This window comes from Miniopterus schreibersii (genome assembly GCF_964146895.1).
Source record: "Miniopterus schreibersii genome assembly, chromosome: 6".
Lineage (NCBI taxonomy): Eukaryota > Metazoa > Chordata > Mammalia > Chiroptera > Miniopteridae > Miniopterus > Miniopterus schreibersii.
In genome coordinates, this window is record NC_138107.1 from 85,874,146 (window position 1) to 85,900,797 (window position 26,652).

The 26,652-nt window shown below is 50.4% G+C and overlaps 1 protein-coding gene across 5 annotated transcripts in view; it reads left to right on the forward strand.

Moving 5' to 3' along the window:
• The window catches only part of ZDHHC14 (zDHHC palmitoyltransferase 14), a 151,088-nt gene extending 125,529 nt beyond the window's left edge, over window positions 1-25,559 (forward strand). For 4 of the 5 annotated variants that reach the window (XM_081139898.1, XM_081139901.1, XM_081139899.1 and 1 more), the window contains 5 exons: window positions 1,426-1,474; window positions 10,215-10,317; window positions 11,003-11,112; window positions 14,616-14,718; window positions 24,185-25,559. In XM_081139898.1, the coding sequence (XP_080996024.1) occupies window positions 1,426-1,474; window positions 10,215-10,317; window positions 11,003-11,112; window positions 14,616-14,718; window positions 24,185-24,583 (764 nt within the window). In that variant the 3' untranslated portion in view covers window positions 24,584-25,559. The remainder of the gene's footprint in view (window positions 1-1,425; window positions 1,475-10,214; window positions 10,318-11,002; window positions 11,113-14,615; window positions 14,719-24,184) is intronic. The other variant, XM_081139900.1, reaches the window with a different exon arrangement.
• Window positions 25,560-26,652: the final 1,093 nt, after the last annotated feature.

Below are 26,652 nucleotides of genomic sequence, written 5' to 3' on the forward strand. Positions count from 1 at the left end.
TCTGCCTTCAGGTTACCCAAATGTTTTGGACAAAAGCAAATAAAGATTTTCCTCTCCTCTTATTCTGCCCCCCAACAACCCCCTACTCCCCCCCTTTGGCTTGACCTGGGATGCTTTTAGGAAGGGCAGAGTTTTTATATGGTTCCCATGACCCCCCTAAGATTGCAGCTGGGAAGCTGTCGCCAGAGTTGTTCCCACCAGGTAACGGGCTCTGAGCAGAGGACGGGGCTGGGAGGGGAGCGGAGTGAGGGTTCTGTTATCGCAGATTCCTGACAAGTGACGTCTGGAATTCCTCACAGAGGAGGGGACTTTGGGGAAGTGATACAATTTGGGTTCAGAAGGGAAAGACAGATTACTTCTTCTGGTCTCGTTTGGCCTCAAGGCTGTATTTGCTCACAGGTCTGCCTCAGCCTTGCTGGTTTTCCCTCCTGGCCCAGTAGGGACACCCAAGCTTCCCTTAGCTCTCCCTGGCCGGCACCCTGGCACACGCGGCACCCCCTCGGGCCTCCGTGGTGGCCAGTGGGTGCAGAGAGAAGGGGGGCACGCACAGAGGGAATGGGACCTCGAGGAAGAGTGTGGAGCCATCCCACTCAGCCTCCCGTGGCTGAGCAGGCTTCCAGCTACACAGAGGGGCCTGGGACCTGCCTGTAACTCCCACGTTGCAGCCACGCCCACACCATCACAACATGCCGCAGGAAGGCACTAGAACCGTCCCTGTATCAGTATCACCTCATTGCTGCCCCGGGGCCAGACCGTGCCCCCAAACACATGGCTTCCTGCAGTACAGTGGGGACCCGGCATCACCACCCCACGATGGGAACCTCAACAGTTCTTCCTTTGAGCTTTTATTTGTAAAGACCATAATGTCAATACATAAATAAAAATTGCTTCTTGTCAGATGCATCTTTGCTCAAGCCCTTAAAGAAATGTTTTCTGGCATAGACAGTCATGTTAAAGTGTCCCAAACTCAAAAGGAATCTAATAAACCTCAGCTTTATGAGTGTTTACTCTGGGCGCAGAGAAAGATGTCTTTTATACGTAGCCTAGTTTCTAGGACATCCAGGGTCAAAAGTTAACAAACCCTGGGAAAACTGTCTTTCAAAAAAGAAGAAAAAATGAGGAAAACAAAGGAGTAATCAGAACTACAATTTATGGGAAAATATGCAGACATCCATCTGCTTTTACTGAAAACACATCCTGCAGATGTTGGGTCTGGGTGTGATTCTGCCGTGTGCTTGTTGAATAACTTCAGGGGGAGCTCAGTCTCGGATCAGGACCCCGGGTGCCGCAGCACATACACAATATAATTATTTCATTGATCCTGAGACACCTATGATTTTCATGTAGATGAGAGAGCTCTGAGCGTGACGGGTTGTTTTCCGGGGGTGACTGTTTGAATACTAAATGTTGATTTTATTCCCACAGGTTCACAACAAACAGGATTCCTTAATGCTCTTAAGGACAGTCCTGCAAGATATCCTTTGTGGTGGTTGTGTTGTTTGCAGGGCTGACGTGTTGTGTTGGACCGACCTTCTCCTCGGTTACCTCTTCACCTGTGCCTTGGCTTGTCTCCTCAGAAACCGTATTCTTTTTTGTTCCGTGAAGCACCTGAAAGGCCCCCTAATGCTGGCTTGCGTGCGAATGGCGTCTGAAAGCTTGGACTTCGCAGCGGCTCACTTAGCCTGGCTTCACTTGAAGCGCCCTTTAGCTGGAAAACCTGGTGAACTCCTGCCCAGCCCCAAGAACCCACATTGATTGTGTTAAGCCAGGCTGTCTGGGGAGAAGTCAGGCTGCAGGCTACATCTGGCTTCGCGTTGATCAGCAGGTGGTCCCTACAGAATCTCTGCGGATGCCCCTGGGGGGTCCCTTTCTTGGCAGGCAGCCACCAGATGGGACTCCCGGAGCCTGCGTGTGGATTCGGTCATGGGGGTCAGTTTGGCATCCCTCTGGGCAATATAGATAACCCATATTTGGTTTCAGAAACACCACCTTTCACAGCCCTGAACGGTCAATGTCAAGTCACTGGATTAATCCCATCCTCTCAAACAGTATATATGAGCATGTACTGTAGTATTATATTTTTAAATATATCTTCATTGATTTCATAAAGAGGAAGGGAGAGGGAGAGAGAGAGAAACATCAATGATGAGGGAGTCGTTGATCGGCTGCCTCCTGCACGCCCCTGCTGGGGATCGAGCCCACAGCCCGGGCATGTGCCCTGACCAGGAATCCAACTGCGATCTCCTGGATCCGAGGTCGATGCTCAACCGCTGAGCCATGCCGGCCAGGCTACTGTAGTATTTTGAACTTCTTGAAAGAAAAATGTTCACCCCTTAAGTTCTCGCGTGGGCTCCCGCTCCCTCGCATCCAGCTAGGTTTTACAGTAATGGGTGTAGTGCCAGCCAGCTCGCCCCACTGCCCAGTTCCCTCTGGGACCCAGCCCCCTTCCGTCTATATAACCAGGTAGCCTGGACTTGAACTCCCTGTTCCCCGGAGTCGTCGTCTTGCGGTAGGGAGCTCTTAAAGGAAGGAAGAACTTCACTGAGGTTACATATCCCTTGTCAGTGGCAGGGACTCCCTGGTGAGAAAGGCTGACCCGAACCCTGGAGGATTTCAGCGGCTCCGCTCCCTGGGGCTTTTGGGCCACCTGCCGCTCCACGTGGTTCTCGTGGGCACCTTCACCCTCAGCCCTCCCCACTGGAGCTGTGTGGAGCTGGGCTTGCTGTGGCCGGGTGTGTGTGTGTCATCCACTGCAGACCTCCCAACCCAGGGATCTTACCATCTCCCAATCCTGGGATGAGTCGTAAGGAAAGACCAGTAGCAAGTCCTCGATGGGTTAACAGCTTTTCATTCCTGCTCCATCACATCTGTCACAGCTAATTATGAGGTACGGGTCATTGCTTTTAACCCTTTTGTGTCTCAGCTTTTTGGCCCACGGGAGTCAGCCACTCTGTACTTGACAATGCTGTGCTAACAAAATTAACTATTGGAATCTATGTGAGAATGCTCAGCGCCCAAGCATTGCTTACACACGTGGGAGGAGCGATTTCAAGGAAGCTTCTTTCTGTGGGGGTTGGTGCGATGGGCAGGCTCTGCCAGAACCTTCTGTTAGAGCTCACACGTCCGCTGTTCTCACGGTTTGGCTGTGCTCACAGTCTGTATAATCAAGAGCATTGTGTTCCCCACAGGGGGAGTAGACAGATGCTGCTGGTGGAAAGGAAGAATGGCAGTGCGTTCGAAGTGGCACGCTGACTGTGCTGCAGAAACCATTCACATGGGAAAGGGAGGGAGAAATGCTCTTATTTGGTCCAGAGAAAATTTTAGCTTAGTTTCTCTCAGAATATCATTCTCAGGTGGAGGCAAAGAGTTTACCCTATGGCCCGGATTTTGAAAACTCATAAAAAAATCTCAGCCACTGTCTTCCCAGTGTTGCTATATCTGCTGAGCCTCACCAATAGCCTGAGGTTTTCTCCTTTGAGGCTGTTCCCTCAGCATTGCCTCCAAGTTCAGGATGTTGGTGGCCAGGACCTGCTGTGAGTGCATGACAGGCCCTTACAGCATCCAGGCGTGGCTTGGCTGCAGGACATCTGTACCGCCAGGCCAGGGCCTCTCCCAGGCCTGCTCTGGCACGTTCCTGGCTGTATTAGCTGCCTGTTGCTGCTGTAACAGCCACAAATTAGAGGCTTAACACAACATAAATTTATCATCACACAGCTCTGCAGGTCAGAGGCCAGTAAGTTCAGCTGGTTTCTGCTGCAGGTCCCACAAGGCTTAAATCAAGGTGTTGGCCGACCTGGGCTCTTACCTGGAGGCTCTGGGGAGAACCCTCTCCCAGGCTCATGCAGGGGGTTGACTGAATTCATGGGGATAGGACAGGTCCCTGTTTCTTGATGCACTCCCTGACTTATGAGTCCTTTTCAACGCCAGCAACAGTGGATCAAGTCCCTCTCATACTTTGAATCTTTCCTTTTTTTTTCCACCATCACTCTGACCTCAGCCAGAACCTCTCTGCTTTTACAGATTGGCCCCACCCTGATGATTCTGCGTAATCTCATCCCAAGGTCCATAACTTTCAATCCACAAACTCCTTTTCGACTTGTCGTCAGTGTATTCTCAGGTACCCGGGATTAGGTATCTTTGGGGAGGCCATTGTTCTGTCTGCCCCACGGGCCTTCGCAAAGCTCACTAGCAGTCGGTCACTTCTCAGCCCACCAAATTGGCAAAAATCATAGCACTGGTAGCACGCAGTGGGGGTAAAGATGTAGGAAAGTGGGAGGATGACTTGGTACCATCTCTTGAGGGGGCAGTTTGGCAAGTCAGTCAACATTTAAAATATGCTTAACTTTCAACTCAGCGATGACACGCCTAGTTGTTAATCCTGGAGAAATACTAACCTTCATGTACAAAGAAATACAAACAAGAAAATCCACTACCCCATTTTTGTGAGCAGTGAAAGAATTAAGAAATCTAAATATCCATCAATAGAATATACTATGGTTCATCTATACTCTGGAATTTATAAAGCAGTTGAGAAAAATGAGGTAGATGTACATGTTGACATGGAAATGTCTAAAAATCAAATTGTGGAGTGATGCAGAGAGTATGGTCCCTTTTAGGTACAAGCACCCGCCATGTCTCACAGCTTCCCTGGGCTGTCCCCTGTCTGCCGTCCAGTGGTTAGCGCACCCTTTCTCGGTGATCTGCCCCTCACAAGTTTCTGCTCAGCCATCCCCATGCCACCTCCAAAGCCACACAGGTGTCCAGCTGGAAGGCAGGAGCCAAACACACTGATCAACTGTCCTGATGGGATCCTGCCCTACTTATCACACATACATCCTCACTAATGACCAGAGCTTCATATTTTTTCTGAGCAAATCGTAACCCAGTAGAACCTAAAGCATACTTCTGGAATATAGATTTATGATGCATCAACATTTCTCAACAGACTCACTCAGTAGACGGAGGCATTCTCCAAAGCACGCATTTCAGACAGAAAACACTCGTCAGAACAGGGGTCTTGGGCAGTCACATTGCTGACTGGGGTTAGGGGTAGGGGCACACATGAAATATGTGCTTTTTAATTTAAAAACGCAGCCCCTCACTTTAACTATGGGTTTGCGTGATGCTCCTTAATTACTCTCTACTTCCAAAAAGAATAAGGAAGGTCAGGCTGGGAGCAGCTCAGGACCCATCATGTCACCTGCCTGCTCTTCCCCACGGGGCACAGGCCGCTGGGCTGTCGCGTTCCACCCGAACCTCACTCTCGCCTCGCCTCGTTTCCTTTGGGAGAGAATGGGGTGGTTTTCTCAGACTCGTTTGTGTTAGCCGAGGCAGCTGCTCTGGGGTATTTTGGCTTCAGTGTTAGGTCACCTTTTCCCAGGCAGGAGCCCAGCATGACAACGGGTCAGGAGATGCCACAAAACTCCCACCCCTATGGTGCTTGCTTTCAAAATGTCTTACCTTTTCTTGTACATTTTCACTCGTTCCATTTTTTATATTCCAGCTGGAATTGTGATGAGAATTATAGTGACTTCATAGGTTAATTTGGGACAGGTATACACCTTTATTGCTGGTATAAAAGCGTGTAGGAGAAAAGGAGTTGAGAGACCGAAAGATGGTCAGATGGTTTCTTCTGAGGGGTCTCAGTGACTCTCCATTTGCAAGGTGTCTGCCATGTACATCAGTGTGAAGGCAGTGGCCCCCGTCCCCGGCACAGTGGTGGGCACTCGGGTGACAGGCACAAGCTGTGTTTCCCTGTCTCTGTCTAAGGATTACAGGGTCGTCTAACTGCTGAGGATAATATGCCGACAGGTTCCTGAGCCTAAATATCTAACAGCATTAAGTGCTGTTGTGGACACTCTGTCTAGAGAGCAAAGGGAATTGCCCCTGATATCTGCCCTTCCCTCCAAGCTCTTCCTGGAAGTGAGCGTTGCTCGTTTCACTGTAGTTTTTAGGGGGGAAAAAAAAGAGTTCCCAATAGCACCTATTTCTATACTTAAATATCAGAACCCAAGACAGAGACCTGACGTAGAATAAGATGCAGGAGGACTCGGGGCACATGCCTGGTGCCCACAGAGCAGTGTCCCTCAGCACCGTGTGGCACCCAGGGCCTCGTAAGCCCAGAGCTGAGAAAGGAAAGGACCCGAGGCAGAGCCTTGGACTTCAGCAGTCCCTGGCCACTGTGGGATCTGGGGGACTTCGGTCAATAAGAAAACCCACATAAAACACACAGACTTTTCAAAATAAACTGCCATCTGGATTTGGCAGTAGGAATAAAAAATCAGGCCGTAAGCCTGACCGCTGGAATGTAAAGAGATGGGCTGTGACATACTAACGAAGATAAGCTCTCCACCCAGGGGTGGCCCCGAGGCCGTGGGACTGAGGAGCAAGGTTCAATGTCACAGGCAGTCTCTGTCTTGCTGCCGTGAGGTCCGAGGCCCTGAAGTTACGGCCTGTCATGTGGCACTGTCATAGTTTCGGGCCTTGGGAAGGGTTCTGTCTCTCCCAGAAGCCTGGAGACCAAGTTCTAGTTCTGTTTTACCACGGACTGCTGTGTGAGCTCCAATACGCGGCTTGATGACTCTGAGCCTCACCTTCCAGTCTGTCAAATGGAAGAATTCGAGTAAATCAGGACACCTTACCTTGGGGGCCAGTGTGTATCCATGGAACAGCATCAGGGGAGTTTTTAAGCCTCCTGAAATTATAAGAAAAAATGTGTGTGCATTTTTTCTGAGATTTAAAAGAGTGGGGACACAAAACAGTTGAAAAGCTTTAGTTTCATGGTGTCTCACTTTCACCCTCACCAGCCTGCCCAACATTGTTTCCAGCTCCCTGCAAGGCATCAGCCCTTGCTCAGCTCCCCAGGGGTGGACAGACTCCTGTTCCCTTCGGCCCGGAGCTCATCTTCCTCTCCCTCGCCTGTCCCAGGACAGGGCCGGTGCATAAGGCTCAGAGTAAGCGCTTCTGGAATTGTGCAGAGACCCAGTGGAGGAGCATCTAGCCATCAGCATTTTCCAGTATTTTTTCAGTTTCATAGTCAGCTAGTGAGTGCCTCGGGGTGCAACATCTTGGGCCAGGGGCTTCGGGGGATTTACAGCCGTACCCCTGGCCACAAAGGAGACCCACTGTCTTACTGGGAGTTGGGTGGAGACAGGAGGCTGCAGTGCTAACAGCTACAATTTGGAGCTCATCTCTGATGCAGTAAACTTCCAAGTGCTTATAAATTAGCTTCTAGTGGAATTGGCACGTTTCCTGTCATTTCTCTTCTTTTTAAAATCAGTAAATGGGTTTTTATACATTTAAGAGAATGTATATTATTCTTATTCTGGCAGAGACAGTTTCAACATCCAGCTGTTAGGTCAGTGAGATGTATTGTCCAGGTGTTTGTACCGAAGTCTGAGACTGAATGTGAAGGGGACTGTCTCCCTCAGCAGCCCCAGGCTCCGGAATCTCTGACAAGGACCCCCTCCCTGCAAGCAGAGATGGGGACGGTGAGCTGGAGCCACCACCCCTCAGCAAGAATTAAGAAAGCAGCCAGGCCATGGCTTGTCTGGCGAACTGGCAGCGCCACACCCCAGGGTTCAAATCCTAGCCCTACTGTTTCTTAAGCAAATTATTTAGCTGGTTTCTGCCTCAGTTTCCCCATGTGTCAAGTGGGAATTGTGCTTCTCGCTGGGCTGGTCTGAGGGTTCAGTTCGTCCCTGTGAAGCCTTTGGACGGCACCTGGCACAAGCCCGTGACGCCAGCCATTGTTCCGAATGGTGGCGATTCTGCCCTCAGACTCCCCGTGGGAGGAGCGGCTGCTGTGGGGGGGCCAGCGTGGGCCGCGGTTTGCACCTCACCTCGAATTCATGTCATTTTGACACAGGCGTGAGCTAACGGGGAAACTGCCTTCTGCTATTTATAAAGTGTCTCTAAAGCATGAAATATTAATATAGAAAGCTGCATTTTGTTGTTGTGCTAAACCTTTAAAATTCCACGTCCACGGGCAGGACAGTGGCTCCTTGTAGGGTGGCGATCGTAAGCGGCTTTGCAAAGGGACAGCATGGGCAGTCGCCGCCTTAACTGCTGGCCCTCACCTCGGCTCTCACGCCCGTGTTCTGTGGTTTGCACAGAGGAATGGTACGTGTCCTTGGGCTTCACTGTCGTGCTACCTGGACTGTAAACCTCTGGCGACGCGCGGTGCTCCCGAGATCAGAGCTCGGCTCTTCACGTGTTCTTCAGTGAATAAATCTCTGCTTCCATTTTTTATTCTCTCTTTCCTGCTCTTGACCATTTCTTGCTTGGCTTCACGTGTCCCCTCCTCTTCAGTCTTTCTATCTTGTCTTTTCCTCCAGCCTGTGCAAATGCATTGCCGGAGTCACCTCCTGGTACCCCCGGTTTCCTGACCGTCCGCCCCTGTGCACCTCCTCACTGTCCCTTTCAAGCCGGCGCAGGGCGTGGCTCCGGCGCGGTTGCCTCTCAGTCTGTCCCCTCTTGGATGGGGCATGAGGTTAGGAGAAGGGGCACCTGTGAGTGCTGACCTGTCGGAAGGCAGTTGAGAATGAGACAGTCTTTGCTACGTAGGCCACTGCCCGTGTGTCCCCGTGTGCACACCAGGCCTCCCACCATAACCGTCTGCCCACCTGGGTAACCCTGGGAGAAGGGGAGGGGTTGCCCAGGCTGGCAGTAGCCCCGGGCAGGGATCTGCTTCTCGGCATCTCCCTCCCCCTGCTGACCCTCCCCACCCGTCTGTGTTTATCTGCTTCCGAAATAACCGCCTTCGTTTTCCTCTCCTCCGCCCTCTGTGAGGACAGGAGGGCCCCCCGGACGCTGCGTGTTGACGTTCTAGTGGGCTCGGCTGTCCCCCTCGGCTAGCTGGCACAGGGCACTCTCCTCCTCCTGGGTGGTGCTTTTCTGTGAACTAGCAGTTTCTCGAAGTTTAGCCCTTGGAAGAATAATGCATTTTCTACCGCTTCGGGAGCAGACCCAAGGGTGCATCCTGACGTTGACTGTTGGTCGCAGGCAGGAGCCGTTCGTTCCTCCGTTCGGTATGCAGCCCACGTCCCTGGACAGTGGCGTTCGTTCATTGTGACGTGGCCAGTCATGGCGCTGCCCTGGGTAATGTGTTCATTTCTCTGGTCTAAGGGTGAGTTATATCCAACCCTGAAAAAAAAAATCAATGGAGATATATTACAGTATGGGGCATGGCTCCCATCCCTGGAAGCATTAGGAAAGCGCGAGTATTTTCTCTGGCCTATAATTCATTGTTGGGGGATGCATGGTGCGTACTTAAACTCCCAGACCTATGAAGAAATTTTTTCCCCAAGAAACATCTGTATCTTATAAATAGAATTTTATAAATGTTTGTGGGACAGAAAAATTCTCTGGTCTTTGCAAGTCGCCAGGCTCTTGGCTGATTCTCTGTCCTGTTGAAGAATGCCAGCCAGCCCTTTCCTCCTTTGGCTATAACACACCTGTGGACTGTCCGTCACCCAGAGCCTGGTGAGCATCCAGGGTTCAGCGCTTTCTGTGTCAGCGTTGGCTGAGGGGCTGGGAAAGCGTGCCCTAAATAAAAATGACCCTCACCATGATGCCGCCCTGAGAAGTGCCCCCACTGGTTTAGAAGTCCACGTGCAGACGGGAGCAGGCAGCCACCGGTGTGGATGGGCTGCCCAGAGAGAGCCATGAGGATAAACCCTGCCCGGTACAGCCACCCACGGTCAGTCACTCACAGCCTCCCCATCAGGCTGGGGGAGAAGCCTCTTGGGTACTACAGCCCTCAGCCCTCGGAAGCCAAAATTAGAGTCTGTGATTGAAGCGCTATCCAATACTGAGTCCTTCCATCAGAGGCCAGGGCTGCTGCCAGCCCCAGCCGGTGTATTTTCTGGTGTTGCTGCCACAGTCGGTGGCTACACAGTGAGTCACAGTGAAAAGGCGAAAAGGGTCGGGTGGGGGACAGTCGAGGAACCCATGGAAAGGTCAACAGGTCAGGTTCAGGGAGCCCGTCCATTTACTGAGCCCGATGCCGCGCAGGTGGCGGGAGGACATGGCATAGGGCCTGCCCGAGGGGGTCCCTCCAGGTAGGGAGAACACCCGTGGGAGAGGCTACATAGATGCAAGAGGCCTAAGGGAGTGCCTGTGGTGTTTCCCGTCCAAACTGCAAGCCATGGCAGCCCCGCGGGCACCCCAAGAGCCTCCCATGCTCCCGGTTCACGTCCTTGACTCAAGGTCACCGTGCTGGAGGCCGTGGTGTGCTTCTTCTCCGTCTGGTCCATCGTTGGGCTCTTGGGTTTCCACACGTACCTGATCAGCTCCAACCAGACGACGAACGAAGATGTAAGTGGCCGGCAATGCGGGGCCGGTGTGTGTTCTTTTGTGTTCAGCAACCGAGGGGGGAAGGGAGAGAAGAGCTTAGGAGCCAGGGTCTTCCGTACACCCCGTTCCAGATGGGAGCCCTGGGAGCAAAGAGTGTGCGGCACGGGAGCCTTTCATGTGTCACGCCCCAAGGCCTCTGTCCGCGGTCTCTACGCTGTCTCGCTTTCGGACCACGTCAGTTAACTAGATACTAAGGTCAGCCAGGTGACACCCAACTCCGAGCCCTGCGGAGGACATCCTGTTCTCTTTTCAGTGGTTTTGTGACCAACTTGTCACCCCTCCCCGAAGAGAGACCAGGGCAGGCTGGCATCCCAGGTGAAGGTGGAGTCTGCCTTTCCTGGTCAGCGTCTCCGTGTCGTTTTTGGAGACTGCCCAGCCCCAAAGTTTAACTTTTGTGCAGGATCATCTGCTTGGTGTAGTAGAAATAAGCGCATCCCAGAGAATGTTACTTTCTCCCTAATCTGACCTGCTGTTTGGGGATATTTCCAGGTTTGGGATAAAAGCCAGTTTCCTCGTGGAACTGTCTTCGCTCTCCTGCCGAAGACGAGTGGAGATGGTTTGCACTCTTATGGGCTTCTCCTGGTCCAGTTCGCTCCAACGGTTGTGTTCGTGTGACGGATACTGTGTCACTGTCTTTTTCTTTCAGATTAAAGGATCTTGGTCAAATAAAAGAGGTAAAGAGAATTACAACCCCTACAGCTACGGAAACATCTTTACGAATTGCTGTGTTGCCCTGTGCGGGCCCGTCTCTCCGAGGTGAGGTTCAGAAAGCAGCGTCCAGTCACCAGGTTCAGGGGAGCACACACCGTAGCTGCGTGAGCACGGACCTCACCAGGGAGAGCTCTGCCGCTGCTGGTGGATCAGGTCACACAAAGACGTGGCCTCGGTGAAACAGAGAGAGACCTGGCTGTCTTTTGTGTTATACTTGACACCTTCTTGGTTCTACCATTGAATTCCTGTCAAATAGGGAAACCGAGGCACGTGACCACATTAGTTATTGAATGATGTAGTGTGTCAGTGGTGAGCAGGGAGCTGTGGTTAGCACAGTGAGGGAACCAGGACACTCTGTCAGAAGCACTTGGAAAACGTGTAGAAATGAGTATTAAGAGCTGAGTTGTGTAGAATGTAAATGCTAAGATAGTTCAGAGGGAGAGATGTGTATGACCTGAAGCTTTTGAGGTTGTGATAAGACAACAATAATAATAATAGTATCAGGAGCTGTGTGCCCAGAACCATGCACTCGAGTTGCCTCTAAGCCATTGTTAAACCATATGACAGTGTGCTCATAAGAGTGGGTCTTCCTGTTTCCCAGTGCGAGCTGCAGACCCACATCCAGCTCCCTGCAGTGTCCTGGGAGGTGTGGGGACACCAGGGTGGAAATGGCCAGGTTTGGGGAGAGAGGTTCCTCATACAGGTCTGGCAAGAGGAATGAAAAATTGGAAAGATAAAATCCCTAGGTGTGGTCAGGGCCAGCCCTACGGGGCAGGGGTGTGGGTTGGCCAGCTGTAAGAATTCACTTGGCAACCATTGCTGAGCCCGGGCTACGTGCAGACCCAGGATGGGAAACCCTCACCGTGGCGGTGGGGCTGTAAGGAAGGGCAGGATGCAGGTTCCCGGGACACCTGGGCAGGCTTCCCAGAGGAGGGGGGCTTTCAGTGATCTGTTCTAAAGGATGAGTAGGAACTGGGGAAAGGCATTGTGGGAGGACAGACAGAGGGAAGAGCATGTGTGAGGGCTCAGAGGTGAGGGGAGAGCCTGGCTTGTCAATGGAGCAAGGGGGGGCCGGTAGGGAGGGGAAGACAAGGGATGAGATGAGGGGAGCGCAGCCAGATCTGGAGGGGCTCTTGGACCACGGTGAGGACTGGACAGAGACTTGGGGCAGAATGGCAGCCCTGGGTGGTGGCCAGTACATGAAGAGGCTGAACCCATAGGACGCAGGTCGACGGCTTTGTTTTCCTCCCTGCTGTCCCTTCACACACTTTCGATGACGCATTTCTTTTTCTGCTCCTGGATGAAATCCCCTGCAAGTCCCTTACTTTCTCCTGTCACTTAAAAGAAAACAAGGACTCAGAGAACTTTCCTTTCATCCAAAATAGTGTCATTTCAATGAATCAGAACTCCAAGGTTCACTGAAGGTTAACACTTTCCTCCCTGGGTAGGGATCTCTCTCTGTCTCTGTCTCTCTCTCTCTCTCAGTGTGTGTGCTAGATGCTTTATCCCCCCCCCCTTTATTTTACTTAATTTTTTCCCCATCACTGTTTATCCCACCTCTACCCTCTTCTACCTCTACCCCCCCCCACACACACACACACACAATCACCACACTGTTTTCTGTGCCCATGAGTTCATCGTATCTTTTGAGGGGATATAGTTCAACCCCTGACACCTATCTTTGAGTCAGCTCCACGCTGGGTCTGTCCCACATCTGGCCTCACCTTCACCTCTCCCCCCAGCCCCAGCCCCGGCCCCAGCCCGCCTGGTCTCTTCATCGGTGGGGTGCAGACGACTCCTTTCTCCAGGACTTCCTTCTTTGCTTTTTTCACTTTTTCTCTTTTCTCCCCTTGCACACTTGATCTGAGACCCTCTTTGACGTCCTGCGTGGGGGGTTCAGCAGCACCTACTGTTGGCAGATGGAGACTCCTGGTGGCTGTTGTTTTTCTTAAACTTCTGGGGATTCAACTGAAACTGGAGCAGAGAGAGTCCCAGTCCAAGATCCTGTCACAAGCATTTCTTAATGGCTTGTTCTTCTGTCACTTGAAGACCGGAAGGCTGTAGTTGCCATGATAACCCCCATCTTCTGAAAGCCACACTGACACGCAGGAGCTGCCTCCAGCAGCCCCCCTCCGGCCGCCCAGGAGGGGGTGGAGTGCACTTGGGCATTTCACAGAAGCTGCTGGCGTGTGGCCCGGGCCCCACACAGTGGGGGCCACAGCGGAGTCGCCCACTTATTAGCCAAACCTGTTGTCCTTTGCAGTTCTGCCCTTGGACTCAAGGTCAACACTGAGCGCTCGCTCAAGGCAGCTCTTTTGAAGGTGAGGGAAGCTTCACCGCACCTTCTAACGGGGCAGCCGCCGTGGAGCACAGAAAAGACGTCTGTAGAAATAGTGTTCAGAAAACTCATCTGTGGGAGACAAAGGACCATTTTCATTTAATCTACAGCGTTTGCCCAGCACCTTCTGGCTGTGGGCCAGGGAGAGACAGTGACTAGGAAGACTCCGCTCTTGCGCTCATGGATCTCACACCCCATTACAGATGCCAGTGTGGGTACAGGCGATGCCAACAGGGTGGGATGCGGGTGCCAGGGGACGCCGAGCCCTGAGTCCTCTAGGCCCAGGTGCTGTGGGGACAAATGATGAAGATTGCCCTCGGAAGCTTGCAGGCTGCTTGACCTACTGTATAAAGTCACTGTGACCCCAGGCAGACCCCATGCTGCGCTAAGAGAAGCCAAGTAAGGATGAAAAGTGGGTACAAGGACAAGAGCAGGGGCCACTGGGCTTTTGAACCTGGCTGTAAAGAATGGACAGTGGCCCTGGCCAGTGTGGCTAAGTGGTTAGAGCATCGGCCCGTGTTCCAAAGGGTCTTGGGTTCAATTCCCAGTCAAGGGCACATACCTGGGTTGCAGGTTCGATCCCCGACCCGGGTTGGGGCAGCACATGCAGGAGGAAACCAGCTAATGTGTCTCTCACACCGGTGTTTCTCATCCACCCCGCCCCCCCCACACACACACTCTCTAAAAAAATGAATAGAAAAAATATCCTCAGCACCGGGTAGGTGGCTTCTGTCTGGGGCAGAGCGCAGGCATGTGGAGGGAAAGACCATACGAGCGCCGTGTGTGTAACAGGAGACAGGGACTTAAGGCTGGAGAGGGAAGCGGGGGACAGGTGCATGAGGCCTGAAGGCCAAGCACAGGAGCCTGGATTGTGTTTGTGGGCGATGGAGCCTCACAGCTGTGCCAGCAGGAGGGGTGACGTGGTCAGGACTGGCCCTGGGGACCATGGGTGGGAGGGCAGTGGCTGGTGGGCCTGAGACCTGAGGACAGGGTCGGGTCTGCAGCAGGTGGCCGGGAGGCAACAGATGCTATAGGCATTTGAAAGAGCAGAAGTGACAGCATTTGGTACCTGACTACACGTGAAGGTGAGTAGAGGTGTCTTGGTGGGCCCAGCACAGAAAGAGGGACCCCAAGGTGGAAATAAACAGTGTGGATGGCATCTTTGGTTTCTGCTCACTCTCCTCCTGTACTGTTTTGTTCTCTCTTGTAGCCTCATTGACAGAAGAGGGTACATCCAGCCTGACACACCTCAGCCAGCCACGCCCTCCAACGGGCTGGCCGCCTATGGGGCCACCGCTTCGCAGAGCGACATGGTAGGAGCCGCCTGCAGGGGCCCACTCCCTGCAATGGCTTCCCTTCTGCTTCTGTGCTCACTAACCCTTAATGACCCACCAGGCACACCCAGACAGCTCCTCTGTGCCAGGGACCCAGGGACCCAGAGACGAGGCTCTGGCGAGGGGAAGTGGGGTGTGGCCGCCAGGTGACGGGTGTGTTAGGGCTTGTAAAAGAAGGACACACAAAATCCGTTCCAAAAGCAGCTTGTGACACCTCGTGATGGAAAGTCCCCTTACACAGACCATCTGGGGACGAGATCCAGCTGCCCAAAGCAGGGCTGGCTGGCTAGCAGTCCTCGTGTCCCATTCTGTCCCTTTGCCTCAGACTGCTCTGATTCCCACCCCCTTTGGTGTGCCGGGGACAGCGCTGGCAGTTCCCGCACTCAGCCGAATCTTAGCCCCGCCACACACACCTTAGTGCAAGTCATCAGACCGGCGGTTCATTCTCTCCCGGGGATCGCAGGCCGTGGCCACGTGGAAAGGCAGCTTTGTTTCCCGTTTGCGGGGGGGAGACTCAGGGCAGGGCGGGGGCTTTCCACGGGCACCTGAAATTGCAGCCTGGCCGGCCTGACCGTCTGTGCCTAAAACCCCTTAGGCAATGGTCCCTCTTTCCCTGGCACAAGTTTCCCTAAAGAAGTTCCATGTTTCTGAAAAGGATCCCTGCCGTGGGGGCCTCCAGCGGCACTTTTTGCTCTCTGTGGACCTGAGTCACCCACAACAGAGTTTCCATGATTAATGTCCCTTTCAAGATGGACTGGGGAACGAGCCTCCTGGGCCCCTTGTTTCTGGGTATGAAGAGCTTCAAGGTGAAAGCCAGCAGTCTCCAGTTACTTGGGGCTCAGGGAAACCACTTATTCCCTGTGACCTCTGGCTGTGTTTATAGACAGGGAAGCGGGGCCCCAGCCCCAGCAGAACTTGCTGGGTTTGTTTGTTGGGAGCAGTGTTTCGTTTGTGTTGTTTTGCTTTGCTTTGCTAATAATTCGTCTTTTTTAGAAGCAACTGTGTATACATCAGTCCTTGCCACTCTGCTCCATGTGATCCCAGGGCATCTTGTTCTGTCTGCACTCCCCACACAAATGGCCTTAAGGGTCACCCTTCTTATTTCTCAGGAGAGGAAAGTGAGGACAGAGAGAGTAGAGACAGGCCCACAGGAAAGGAGATAACACTTATTGGGCATCAACTGCATTCAAGGATGTGATGATGGGTTCTTGTTTAATCTCAAACCAACAGCAGGACATAGGCATGCTGGGGTTTTTTTAAGCTGGGAGAAGCTGATTGTCTACCCAAGGGCACAGCCATTGATTCATGGGTCCAAACCCAGTCTGATGACTCTAATGCCCATGCTCACTCATACCCTGCATCCTTCAAGTGCACAGGCGTGGAGGACAAGTATGTTCATATTTGAAGTCTTTCTCACCTACCTCAGGTGCCAGACAAAAGTCGTGTAAGGACGAAGCTCACCAGAACTCTGACCACAGCACCTATGATCACTTCTCTATGTACATAACCTCTTGTTTATTCAGCAACACTTCCCAAGTCCCTAGTCCCTACTGTGTATTGAAGACTCGACTAGGTTCTAGGAATGCAAGGTTTGTAGAGTACATTGGCCCTGTCCTCGAGGTCAGCAGTCTGGGGACAGGACATAAACAGTTAGATGAAGAAAAGTATTATGAAGCATCACCAGAACAGATCACTGATGACTGTGGTCCTTACCAAAACCAATGAACATATGTTAGTTTCACCCTGTGACTCACACAATACTGCTCCCACAATGCTCCAGTTTTTTCGAGATTTAAAAAAATAAGCAAAGGCTATCTCAAAGGTACTGATGCCACTGAGCCACTTTAGGTCAAGAGTGGATGGGACACAATTCATTAAGTCAACAAACATTTATTGAGCACTTACTGTTTGCCTTTGTGATAGCCAGAGAGGGCGCGTTTAACAGAGGAAATGGGGACATTGTTTCACTCCATGTGGTTAGTCAGAGTCACCGAACTGCTATTGTGTCTAACCTCTGCCTAAAAGTTTTCATTCATAAATGTTTTTATCCATGGGAATATTGGTATCCTTGCCTTGTAGGGTTTCTATGAGGAATGAGTTAATGTATTAAAGCACTTAAAATCTTGCCTAGCACAGATGATTACTAGATAAGTATTAGCTATTATTCTTTTATTATTATTTCCCTGATGTCTGTGGGTGGCAACACCAGCCAGCTCAATTGCATCCACCCTGAGTGACTGGACAACAATGGACGTGACTGGGGTAAGGGAAAGAGCCGTGGATGGGAAGCTTAAAGTCTTTACCTGCTAAGTATATCTGGGCTAACTTGGGTCCGGTGTCTGCTGACCACTTTTTTTCTTGACTCGAGATCACATTTTCCTATCTCTTTGAATGTCTATTGATATTGTTTGAATACAGTGTCATATTTTGGACAGTATATTGTAGAGACTCTGGATTTTATCTTCTTTTGAAGACTGTTGATTCTTATTTTAGCGGGCAGTTCAATTACTAGCTAATCGTCTTGAACTTTCAAAGGTCTCGCTTTAGGGCATGGTTCTTGCTCCTAAGGCACAGCTTTCCTAATGCCCTAGCTGGATATCAGGGATGTTAACAAGATGTTGGAAGTGTTAATGAGGTCAGTGTCCCCCAACACTACTTTTTTCAACCTCTAGTATCTTTGTTCCTCTATCAGCCCCACTGCAGCTGCTATCTTGTCAGCCTTTGAGGGAGGAGACTCATCCTGCACATGCACACCATAGCCGTTGGCAGCAGACTTGTGGGGGACCCCCACTAGGACTTCTGGCCCCCTCTCTCTGCACAGCACCCTCTTCGCCAATGCCCTGCCCTAGGATCCAGGTGCTTCAGCTTCCTCACACTCTGATCTCTGCTTGCTCTACTCAGCAGGACTGCTGTACTCTGCTCACACTTTAGCCTACAGTGTGGTTGAGAAAGTCCCCCCAAGGAGAGAGCTGGTTGACTGTGGGCTCACCTTGTGAGATTCCCTTCTCTCAGGGATTGTGATCTTGCATTGTGTGTTGTGCATTATTGGAAATCGTTTGTCTCTCTTATTTTGGGCAGTTTTATACACCCCCGTATACAGAGGGAGTACTAGTCCAGTGTCGGTTATGCATCATCCCTTGGAACAGAAGCCTGTCTCTATGATCAGAGGACACATTGCAGCCGACACTGCCACAAGCCCAGATGCATGTTTTTGTTACCCACTCTACCAGTAATAAATAGTGAGTTAACCTTGAGATATGATTACTCTAGCCAGAGCTTTCCTTGAAGGAGGGACATTTGGAGACATTTAGATTTAGCACCAGACTCTGCATGTTCATTTGCAAAGGAAGGAAATGAACAAATTATTTTATTTTAGGACCAAAGTCCACATCAGAAAGGTACTTCCTGAATGATAGGGAAGCACTTCCGGGGAAATATGTGATATTTTAGAAATTAGAGGTAAAGTCTTTAGGTCTTAGATAAACACAATGATATTGCAGGACAGGAAAATTAGGTAAATCTTGATAGATAGCCCTGGCATCCAAGTACCCACTGAAGTCTTACCTATTACAGTATCTCAAAAACAGGAAAATTCACTGTTAACTTACCATCTCCCATTGTTGGGAGTGGGGATAGGTATATAGTGCCTAAGTGATCTTCCCTCTACTACAAAGTCCCGAGGAAGGAAGTGTTACAGAAGTAAGGAGGTGACATCTGCAGCATTGAAATGGTGCATGTAACCCCAGTGTAGCCTTTGTCATTTGCACACCTATGATGTTCTGAGGAGCCACACTGGAATTAAGTGCAGATAACCTCGGTGCCAATGGAGGATCCTATCTTCCTCATTATTGGCTTTTATTATTACCTAATATTGAAGTTCTGTGCATGTGTGTGCAGTGATGACATCCACTCGTGGTCCAGTTTTTAGTGTATCTCATTTGGTTGTCAAATAATTTAAATTCTGTATAGCATCAGGGTCACAGTTTATGTTTAAATCTGGCACTTGTAGCTACAAAGTTCCTTTGGGATCAGAGTGCTAAACACAAAGATAGTACATAGTTGTTGGAATTTCTTTTTGTTTTTTGGAAAATCATTTGCTATGTTTTCTTAATCTAATTTTTAAATACCCCTTAATCCAATATCAAAACAAGACTAAACCTAACAGTGGTATGATTTATTATTTAATAGTTTATTTAGTTTAATAAATCATACCAGTTCAGAAGAACTCCATGCCTAATCTTTAAAATCAAATACTGTAGAAAAAAGAAGTTAAACAAATTTAAATGATAATGTTAATAGAAGAACAAAAAGGAAGTTCTCCCAGCCTACATTTTAGGTAGATTTTAGAAGTTTGCAGTGTTTCTATAACTGTAAGTGAGCATTCATAAGACCCCAGAGCACAGCTCCATAGGCAGGCAGAAATAAACAGTGCCCAACATTAATACCTTGACAGAATTGGAGCAAATGGAATAAATCATGTCATTCATTCTTAATTTGTATAAAGACCATCTAGAAAACGCCACGCTCTGCTCTCAGCAGCATTGAACGTGGTCTGAGGGTCACTGCAGACACGAAGTCAGCCAGGGCAGAATGAAATGTATTCCGACACGAGCGATTTTATTTGAAAATCTGCAGAAACAAAAAGTAAATTATCTCTGGGATGTTTTTAAGTTGTAACATTAAGTGATAATGCCTGTGACATTCGAACATCTGAAGCCATAAATCTCTTTGCAAGTTAAATGCCAGCGCACTTCGTTTGGGCAATAAATCAGTGGCCGTCACAGTGACTTATTGCAACTGCAGCCCCGCTCCAGCACGCAGACGGCGCCGGGGCTATGCTGCCAAGTGATCGGGTTTCTGTTCTGTCAGGATGCAGCATCGGATGATTGTTGACCAAATAAGTGGCAAGTTCATATGGTTCAACCCTGTATTTGATAAACAGGAACCTGTAAAGGGGCTGTTTTGGAATGAAAACATGAGTTTCTCAATTTCCTATTCAGAGTAATGATTTTCATCGTCCAATACCCTGGGGCTTGGGTTTGGTTTTGTTTTCCAGCGCGTATAGCCAGTTAGATAAATTAAAATACTCCCAGCAGCTTCCTGGTGTTGGTGCTGGGATATGAACCCTGCCGAGCTGGGAAACAAGTGAGCGGTGATGTCTCCCTCTGCTGGGTGAAGACCAGAGTCCTCAGACGAAAAGCCAGAAGGGGGGCGGTGGAAGGGAGAGGGGAGAGGGGGGAAGGCGGGGAAGGAAGGGGACGCAGGAAAGAAGTGGGAGGGAAACGGACCAAAGGAAAAGGCGGAGGGGAGAGAAGAGAATCGGTGGGACCAGAGAGAAGGCAATCAAGCTGAAAAACCAACCAGAAATGGGCAAATAACTGGAAGCAGAGGCAGGAAGGAAGAAGACCTCATCGCCACAGAAACCCTAAAGTACTGGCCACTTTCTCCCTTGAAGTTTTCAAATGGGATTTGCAGCCACGGTTTGTCAACCCATCCTCCGTGGGACTTTGGCAGTGTGCAAAGTGAGGAAAAGCTCTCACCTGAAAAAAAATCCAATATCCCCTGATCATTGAGTATCTTCCAAGGAGATGTTCAAAACGTGCAAAGTTAATATTATGAGAATTATAAATCCCACTGGCTAGAGTCACTGCACTGTCCTTGCTGGAATCTCATGGAACCCATAGCGCCCCGTTCCAGTGGCTGGTCGTGAGCTAACAGGAGCTTTCTGGGGGCCAGTATCCCGTAGAAGAAGCCTGGTCCTGCGGACCCCCAAGTGGGCCTGGTCTTCTAACGGAAATCAGTTGAACGTGGCAAACTATTTGCAAAGTTAATGGAATACAAGCAGGATTTTGACACTTGGATTCACGGTCCCAGTAACTGTGCTTACTGATGGATGCTTTTAATGAAAAGCTTTAGGCTAAGTTTTTTCTTTCACACTTTTTAGTCCTTAAGTTCTCCCTCTGGTAAACTGGAGAGCATTTTCATTGGGATCCTGGCCATGAGGCTGAGGGCGGATTTGTTACAGTTTTAACACATGGATCTGTTAGTTTTAACAAACTGTCAGTTTGGCCACGGGAAGCACCAGTGGGTGTGTGCAGGAGTGGGTCCAGGTCCGAGGGGCCTGAGGCATCCCATTTGGAGCCTTCTTTAAGAAAAAGCAAATAATATGCAAAATAAAATAATATGCAGGGAACAAAGCCTTGGAAGGGAGTCTGCCAGCAAGGAGCCCCCCTCATAGCTTCAGAGTAAATTCACCTCCGGATGTGTGCTCCTGTTCAAGTCAGCACAGCGATGTTTAAAGCCTCAGCTGCTCATGAAACTCACGTGACTATCCCGATAACTCGAGCTCTAAGGAACTCAACGAACTACTATTTGCAGCTGCTGTATTCCAGAAGGTCCTGATGGGTGCCCAGGAGCTCTGCTGCTGCGCACGACCTGAGGAATGATCTGGAAAAAGAAAGAGGGCAGGTGACCGAGAGAGGAAGGGAGAAAGTGAGAATGGGAGAGGAGCCCCCTCTCCCCTCCTCCTTGGCCTCCTCACCTTGCCGGCCTCCTCCAGCTCTGAGCTCTAGCATATTCCCCTGCGAGTCTTCAAGAGCCAGTCCCTAAACCAGGGCTGGTCCCTCAAACAGAATGGGTCCATCAGCTTTCATCACAGAGACAAGCAAATCTGATTTACAATTTCATCTTTCCCGAGAGCTGGGGTCACTGTGTGGACAGAGGTATTAGGAAGCACAAGGGCTCCAGAAGGAAGGTGGACAGCAGGGTTCCGTCCTGCAGGGTGCGGCCTGCGTCTGCGGTGGCCTCAGCCCTGGGCCACAGAGGGGCCGGCTCCCTGGGAGGCTGTACTAAGCCACAGGAAATGCAGCACAGCGGCTCCATCAGTAAGGAGACGAAATGGTACTTTCGTAAAGCATTCTTTGCAAAGGCCCTGGGATAGTCCCCAGAGGGTGTTCAATCAGGAAGGTCGCTCTGGGCCACCTCTGCCCACCCAGACTGAGCCGGTGTGTGGAACCGGACGGACGGTGTTGGGGAGCAAGACGGTTGCCAACCAGAGCTGTCTGCAGCCTGCCTGCCGGGCCGCTCAGCGCCTCCCAGAAGAAAGGACCCCTTCCCGGAGCTGAAACCCCCTGTAAGAGCTGAGAAATCAGCTCGGTCGCCCCTTGGAAAAGCACTGCTGTGGGTGATGATTGGGGGAACAGCTACATTAAATGATCGTTAATGCCTAACAGCCCCCTTCAACCACCTGCAATGGTGGTTCCATCGCATCCTCGTAGCCCTCCCTTCTCTATCCCCAGCCCTTTCCTACCCTTCACCAGCTTCTCCGTGGTTTTGAAATTCTCTTGGCTGTGATGAAACGATAGAAAAGCCAGGAGCTTCCCTGAGACTTGCTTTCCTCTTCAAAGCTCCATCAGGAGTTTACTCTTGGCTGGAACAGGGTCTTTGAACTTCTAAAATCTGTAAATTGCTTAGACTGAGGCTATGCCACCTCCTCATGCCAGCTTGGGTTGAGTAGGGGATGGACTGCCACCTGACCTTTAAGAAAGAAGCCCATTTGGCTGGGAAGGACACATGCACTGAAGCAAATGAGATAAAAACCTTAAGGAATTTTGACTTCGGGTGAACTCTCTTCCCTGAGGCTGCATTTTGCACGGATCTGGCTGCTTCCTTGCCTGGAGGTAGGTCAGTGAGCAGTCCAAGGTGAGCCCCTCACAGGAAGAGGGTGACCACGACCATCACGAAGCTGTCGGTAACTCCAGAGGTCCAAATGCGAGAGGGAGGGGTAATAAGACAAGTCACATTTATAAAGCACCTACTGTGTGTTAGATGTGTAGTGAAAAGAGGTTTGCAGTCAAGCAACCCCAGCCCCAAACCTGGATCCCTCCCTTGGTTTTATCTGTGAGGTCTTGATAAACCCACCTCCACCTGCACCTCAGGGTCTTCATTTGTGAAGAGGGGAAGCGAGTTTGTTCTAAGAGCTTCTGAAGACAGAGTGGAGCTCCTAGCTTACTGCTGGAATGGAAAGCCCCAGTGCGTTCACCTAATATCTGCAGCAATAGGAGAGGTTCGAACGAGTTACCGCAGAGTCAAGTGTAGGATCACGAGTGAAGCCTCCCCTGGCTGTTCTGAAACTGGCCCTTAGCTCCATGGAAGGGTTTAGGAAGGAACTGGAGATCCACATTCCACACGCCACATTCCTTTGGCCAGCGAGTAAAGTGAAAGAAATGACATGAGATGTATAAGATTTGCAAACACTTAGTAGGAAAGGGAATATCTTGTAAAATGTTGGTTTCTCTTTTGCAGATTTAAAAAACCACATTAGCTCAATTAGTGGTTCTTGACGTGATGACAACTCAGCAACAGGGAATTCTGGGGCTTTTACCAGTAGTCTGATCAGACCCGTAGGAGCTTCTGTTGCCCCGGTGTTATTCTTTCTTTCTTTGTGGTAAAATGTACATAATGTAAAATTTATCATTTCAACTATTTTTAAGTGTACAGTTTTGTGGCGTTAAGTTCATTCACAATCCTCACTACCATTCATCTCCAGAACTCATCTTGCAAAACCGAAACTCTAAACATTAAACAGTAACTCCCCATGAGCCCTCCTCTTAGACCCTGGCAAACAGCATTCTACTTTCTCTCTGTGAATTTGATTACTCTAGGCACCGCGCAGGTGGACTCATACAGCATTTGTCCTTTGGTGTCTGGCTGGTTTCACTTAGCATTATGTCCTCAAGGTCATCCGTGCTGTGGCCTGTGTGAGAATGCCCTTCCTTTCTGCAGCTCGTTAATACTCCATTGTCCGTATAAACCACATTTTGTTTATTAATTCATCAGTCAGTGAACACTTGGGCTCCTTCCACCTTTGGGCGATTATGAGTAATGCTGCTATGAACATGGGGGTACAGACCCCAGCATTTTTAAAACACTATAGTAAAAGTGGTTTTTAGCAAACAAGAAACAGCCACCAGACTGCAGCTGGTGGTAAAGCCTGCCACTCTGCCGGAGGGATTGTTTTTATTCATTTATTTAAATTGAATTTTTAAATTAAATGTATTAGGGTGACATTGGTTAATAAAACTATGTAGGTTTCAAGTGGACAGTTCTGATGCATCGGTGGGATTGTTTTAAAATGAGGTCCTGTCTGTGGACAAGGGCCAGGAGCATGGTGGGCTGACGCTGCACCTTACTCCCAGGGCACCTGTCGTGGGCTGTGAGCTTGAGCAGCTTTTTAAGGGGCCGGGTGTTGGCATTTACCGCATGCTGGGTGTCTCCAAATGAAACCGGGCTGCTGTGCACGCTCTCTGCGCCGGCTGACTGAGGCGTCACTAACGGGTTTCTCTTTCTCTTGCACCCTGCCCTCCCCCTGCCCCGTGCCCCTCCCCTCCCCTCCCCGTGCCCTCTCGCCCGGGCCTCTCTTTGCTGCCTCCCTCCTGCTCTCCAGTGCGACCAAGACCAGTGCATTCAGAGCACCAAATTCGTTTTGCAGGCCGCGGCCACGCCCCTGCTGCAGAGCGAGCCCAGCCTCACCAGCGATGAGCTGCACCTGTCGGGGAAGCCGGGCCTGGGCACGCCCTGTGCCAGCCTGACGCTGGGGCAGCCCACGCCGCCCTCCTCCATGCCCAACCTCACCGCCGAGGCCGGGCTCACGGACATACTGCCCCTGAAAGAGGAGCACGTGGGCCACCAGTTCCTGACCCCCGAGGAGGCGCCCTCGCCGCCCCGGCTGCTGGCTGGCAGCCCCCTGGCGCACAGCCGCACCATGCACGTCCTGGGCCTGGCCAGCCAGGACTCTCTGCACGAGGACTCGGTGCGTGGCCTGGTGAAGCTCAGCTCCGTGTGACCTCGTGGCCCGGCCTCGGGGAACCGCAGACAGTGGGAGCGGACAGGGCGCCTGCTCCCTACAGTAACTTTCTCAAGACTCACTGCCTTGGGGGTGAGGACGACTTCAGGCCCTGGGTGCAAGGACCTCTGAAGAGCAACTGGATCCCATCGGATGGCAGAGGCGGCAGGACCCAAATGCTTACCGCTTGGTTTGATCAGAATTGTTTCCCCACCCTGACTGCTTGGACAATAATGAGAATAGAGAAGTTGCTATTTTCAGGCATTTGGAATATGAAGGGTGAGTGTGGGGATGGAGGGGCCTGGGGGTCTGTGATCAGAGGCTCCAGGGAAAGGACATGCCTGGATGTCACACGGCTGCTTGCTGCTCTTGTGACAGACACACGGAAGGTGGGAGACTTGTGGCCAGACTGAAATTGCACTTACGTGTTATGCTACTAATATTTGAAATAGACATGCCATTCCACTTGTTTTTTGTTTTTTTTTAAAAATGCCTAACGGACAAAGACGACCAGATGTGGATTGCATGCCACGCTAGCTGTTTACAGTGGTGTCAGTCTTCAGAGGGAGTGCGGCTTTCTTTCTTTCTTTTTCTTTCTTTCTTTCTTTCCTTCCTTCTTTCTTTCCTTCTTTCTTTCCCTTTCCTCCCTCCCTCCCTCCCTCCCTCCCTCCCTCCCTTCCTTCTTTCTTTCTTTCTTTCTTTCATTTTGTGAATTTTCAAGTGCTGTTTTATGGGAAGCCAGTGCAAGAAGCCAAGACTAGTGGACAATGCCGTCACTCGCCATCTATTCAGCTTAGTCACGCCGGGTAGGTGATGCCTGGGCTGCAGAGGGCTGCTGGGGTTTGATCACGTGGAGAATCAGCTAACCGTCTGTTTAGCAGTGAAGCAAGGTATTGCGTTGTACCACGCCCGCCATGGTCTTCACCTGTGTGACCAAACTGCCTGTGGACAGCCAATAAAGTGACGTCCTCTGTTATTTTGGATCTGCGCGCAGTTTTCCTTGGCAGCTAAATGGCAAGTCATCAGGGTGGCTGCAGAGAGCTTGTTCTTATTGAAGTACCCCTGGCGAGGAATGGTCCCCAAATAGCCACTCATCAAACTGTTGAATTGTGGGGTATGTAAGAGGGCAGCTGCCTGTCATTTTTTCTCTTTTCTTTCATCATCTCTTTTTTTAAAAATTTATCTTTATTGTTGAAAGTATTACAGATGTCCCCCTTTTCCCCCACTGACCCCATGCCCTGCACCCTCGCCCCATCATCTCTTTCTGACAGAGCTTTAGCGCACCTGCCCCACATTCACAGGCTAGCCGGTGGCAGTTCGTCTGGCATGTAGAGGGGAGCGCGTGCGGGGGGACAGGTGTGCCGTGGGGCCATCGTCTCCTCTCTGCCTTGTGCTAATGTAGCACCAGCACTCAGAAGGGTAGCCTGCTATCCTGGTAAAGGTATCAAAAAAGGAAGGAGACATTCTTACCTAGACACTAATCAGAATGGAATTAAGAAAATTACATTCCATTCAGGCCCATTTGTCATCTAGAAGGGAACTGGCTTTGTACTTAAGGAGTAAGTCACACCGGAGGCGGCTGCAGGGGCTCAGCAGACTCTGTCCTTGCTTCTCTCCGGATGATAAATCCAGCAGCCAAGTCTACTCAAGTTGAAAATCGTGCTCAGCCTCCTACAATCATATGAAAGGCAAGACCCATTGATCAGTGATGAGAGAAGCCTCAGATGATTTGCATGTACGGAAAAAGGCTGTTTCCTCTGAGAAGAAGCTGCCATTTTTATAAAAAAGGAAAAAAAGCACAATTTCAAGTCTTATTTGGGATAAAGCCAATTCTTTGTAGGTCAAAAAATAATTTGTGCTGAAAGTAACCACAGAATTCTTGCGTCGTGGTATCTTTGAACTATATGTTTCATACTATGTATACGAATAGAAAATACAAAAGGTAAATTATGTGTAGCCATTGTTTATTTTTTTAAAAATTTTATATTGATTTTAGAGAGAGAGGAAGGGAGAGAGAAACATCAATTTGTTGCTCCACCCAGCCACACACTCGCTGGTTGATTCTTGCA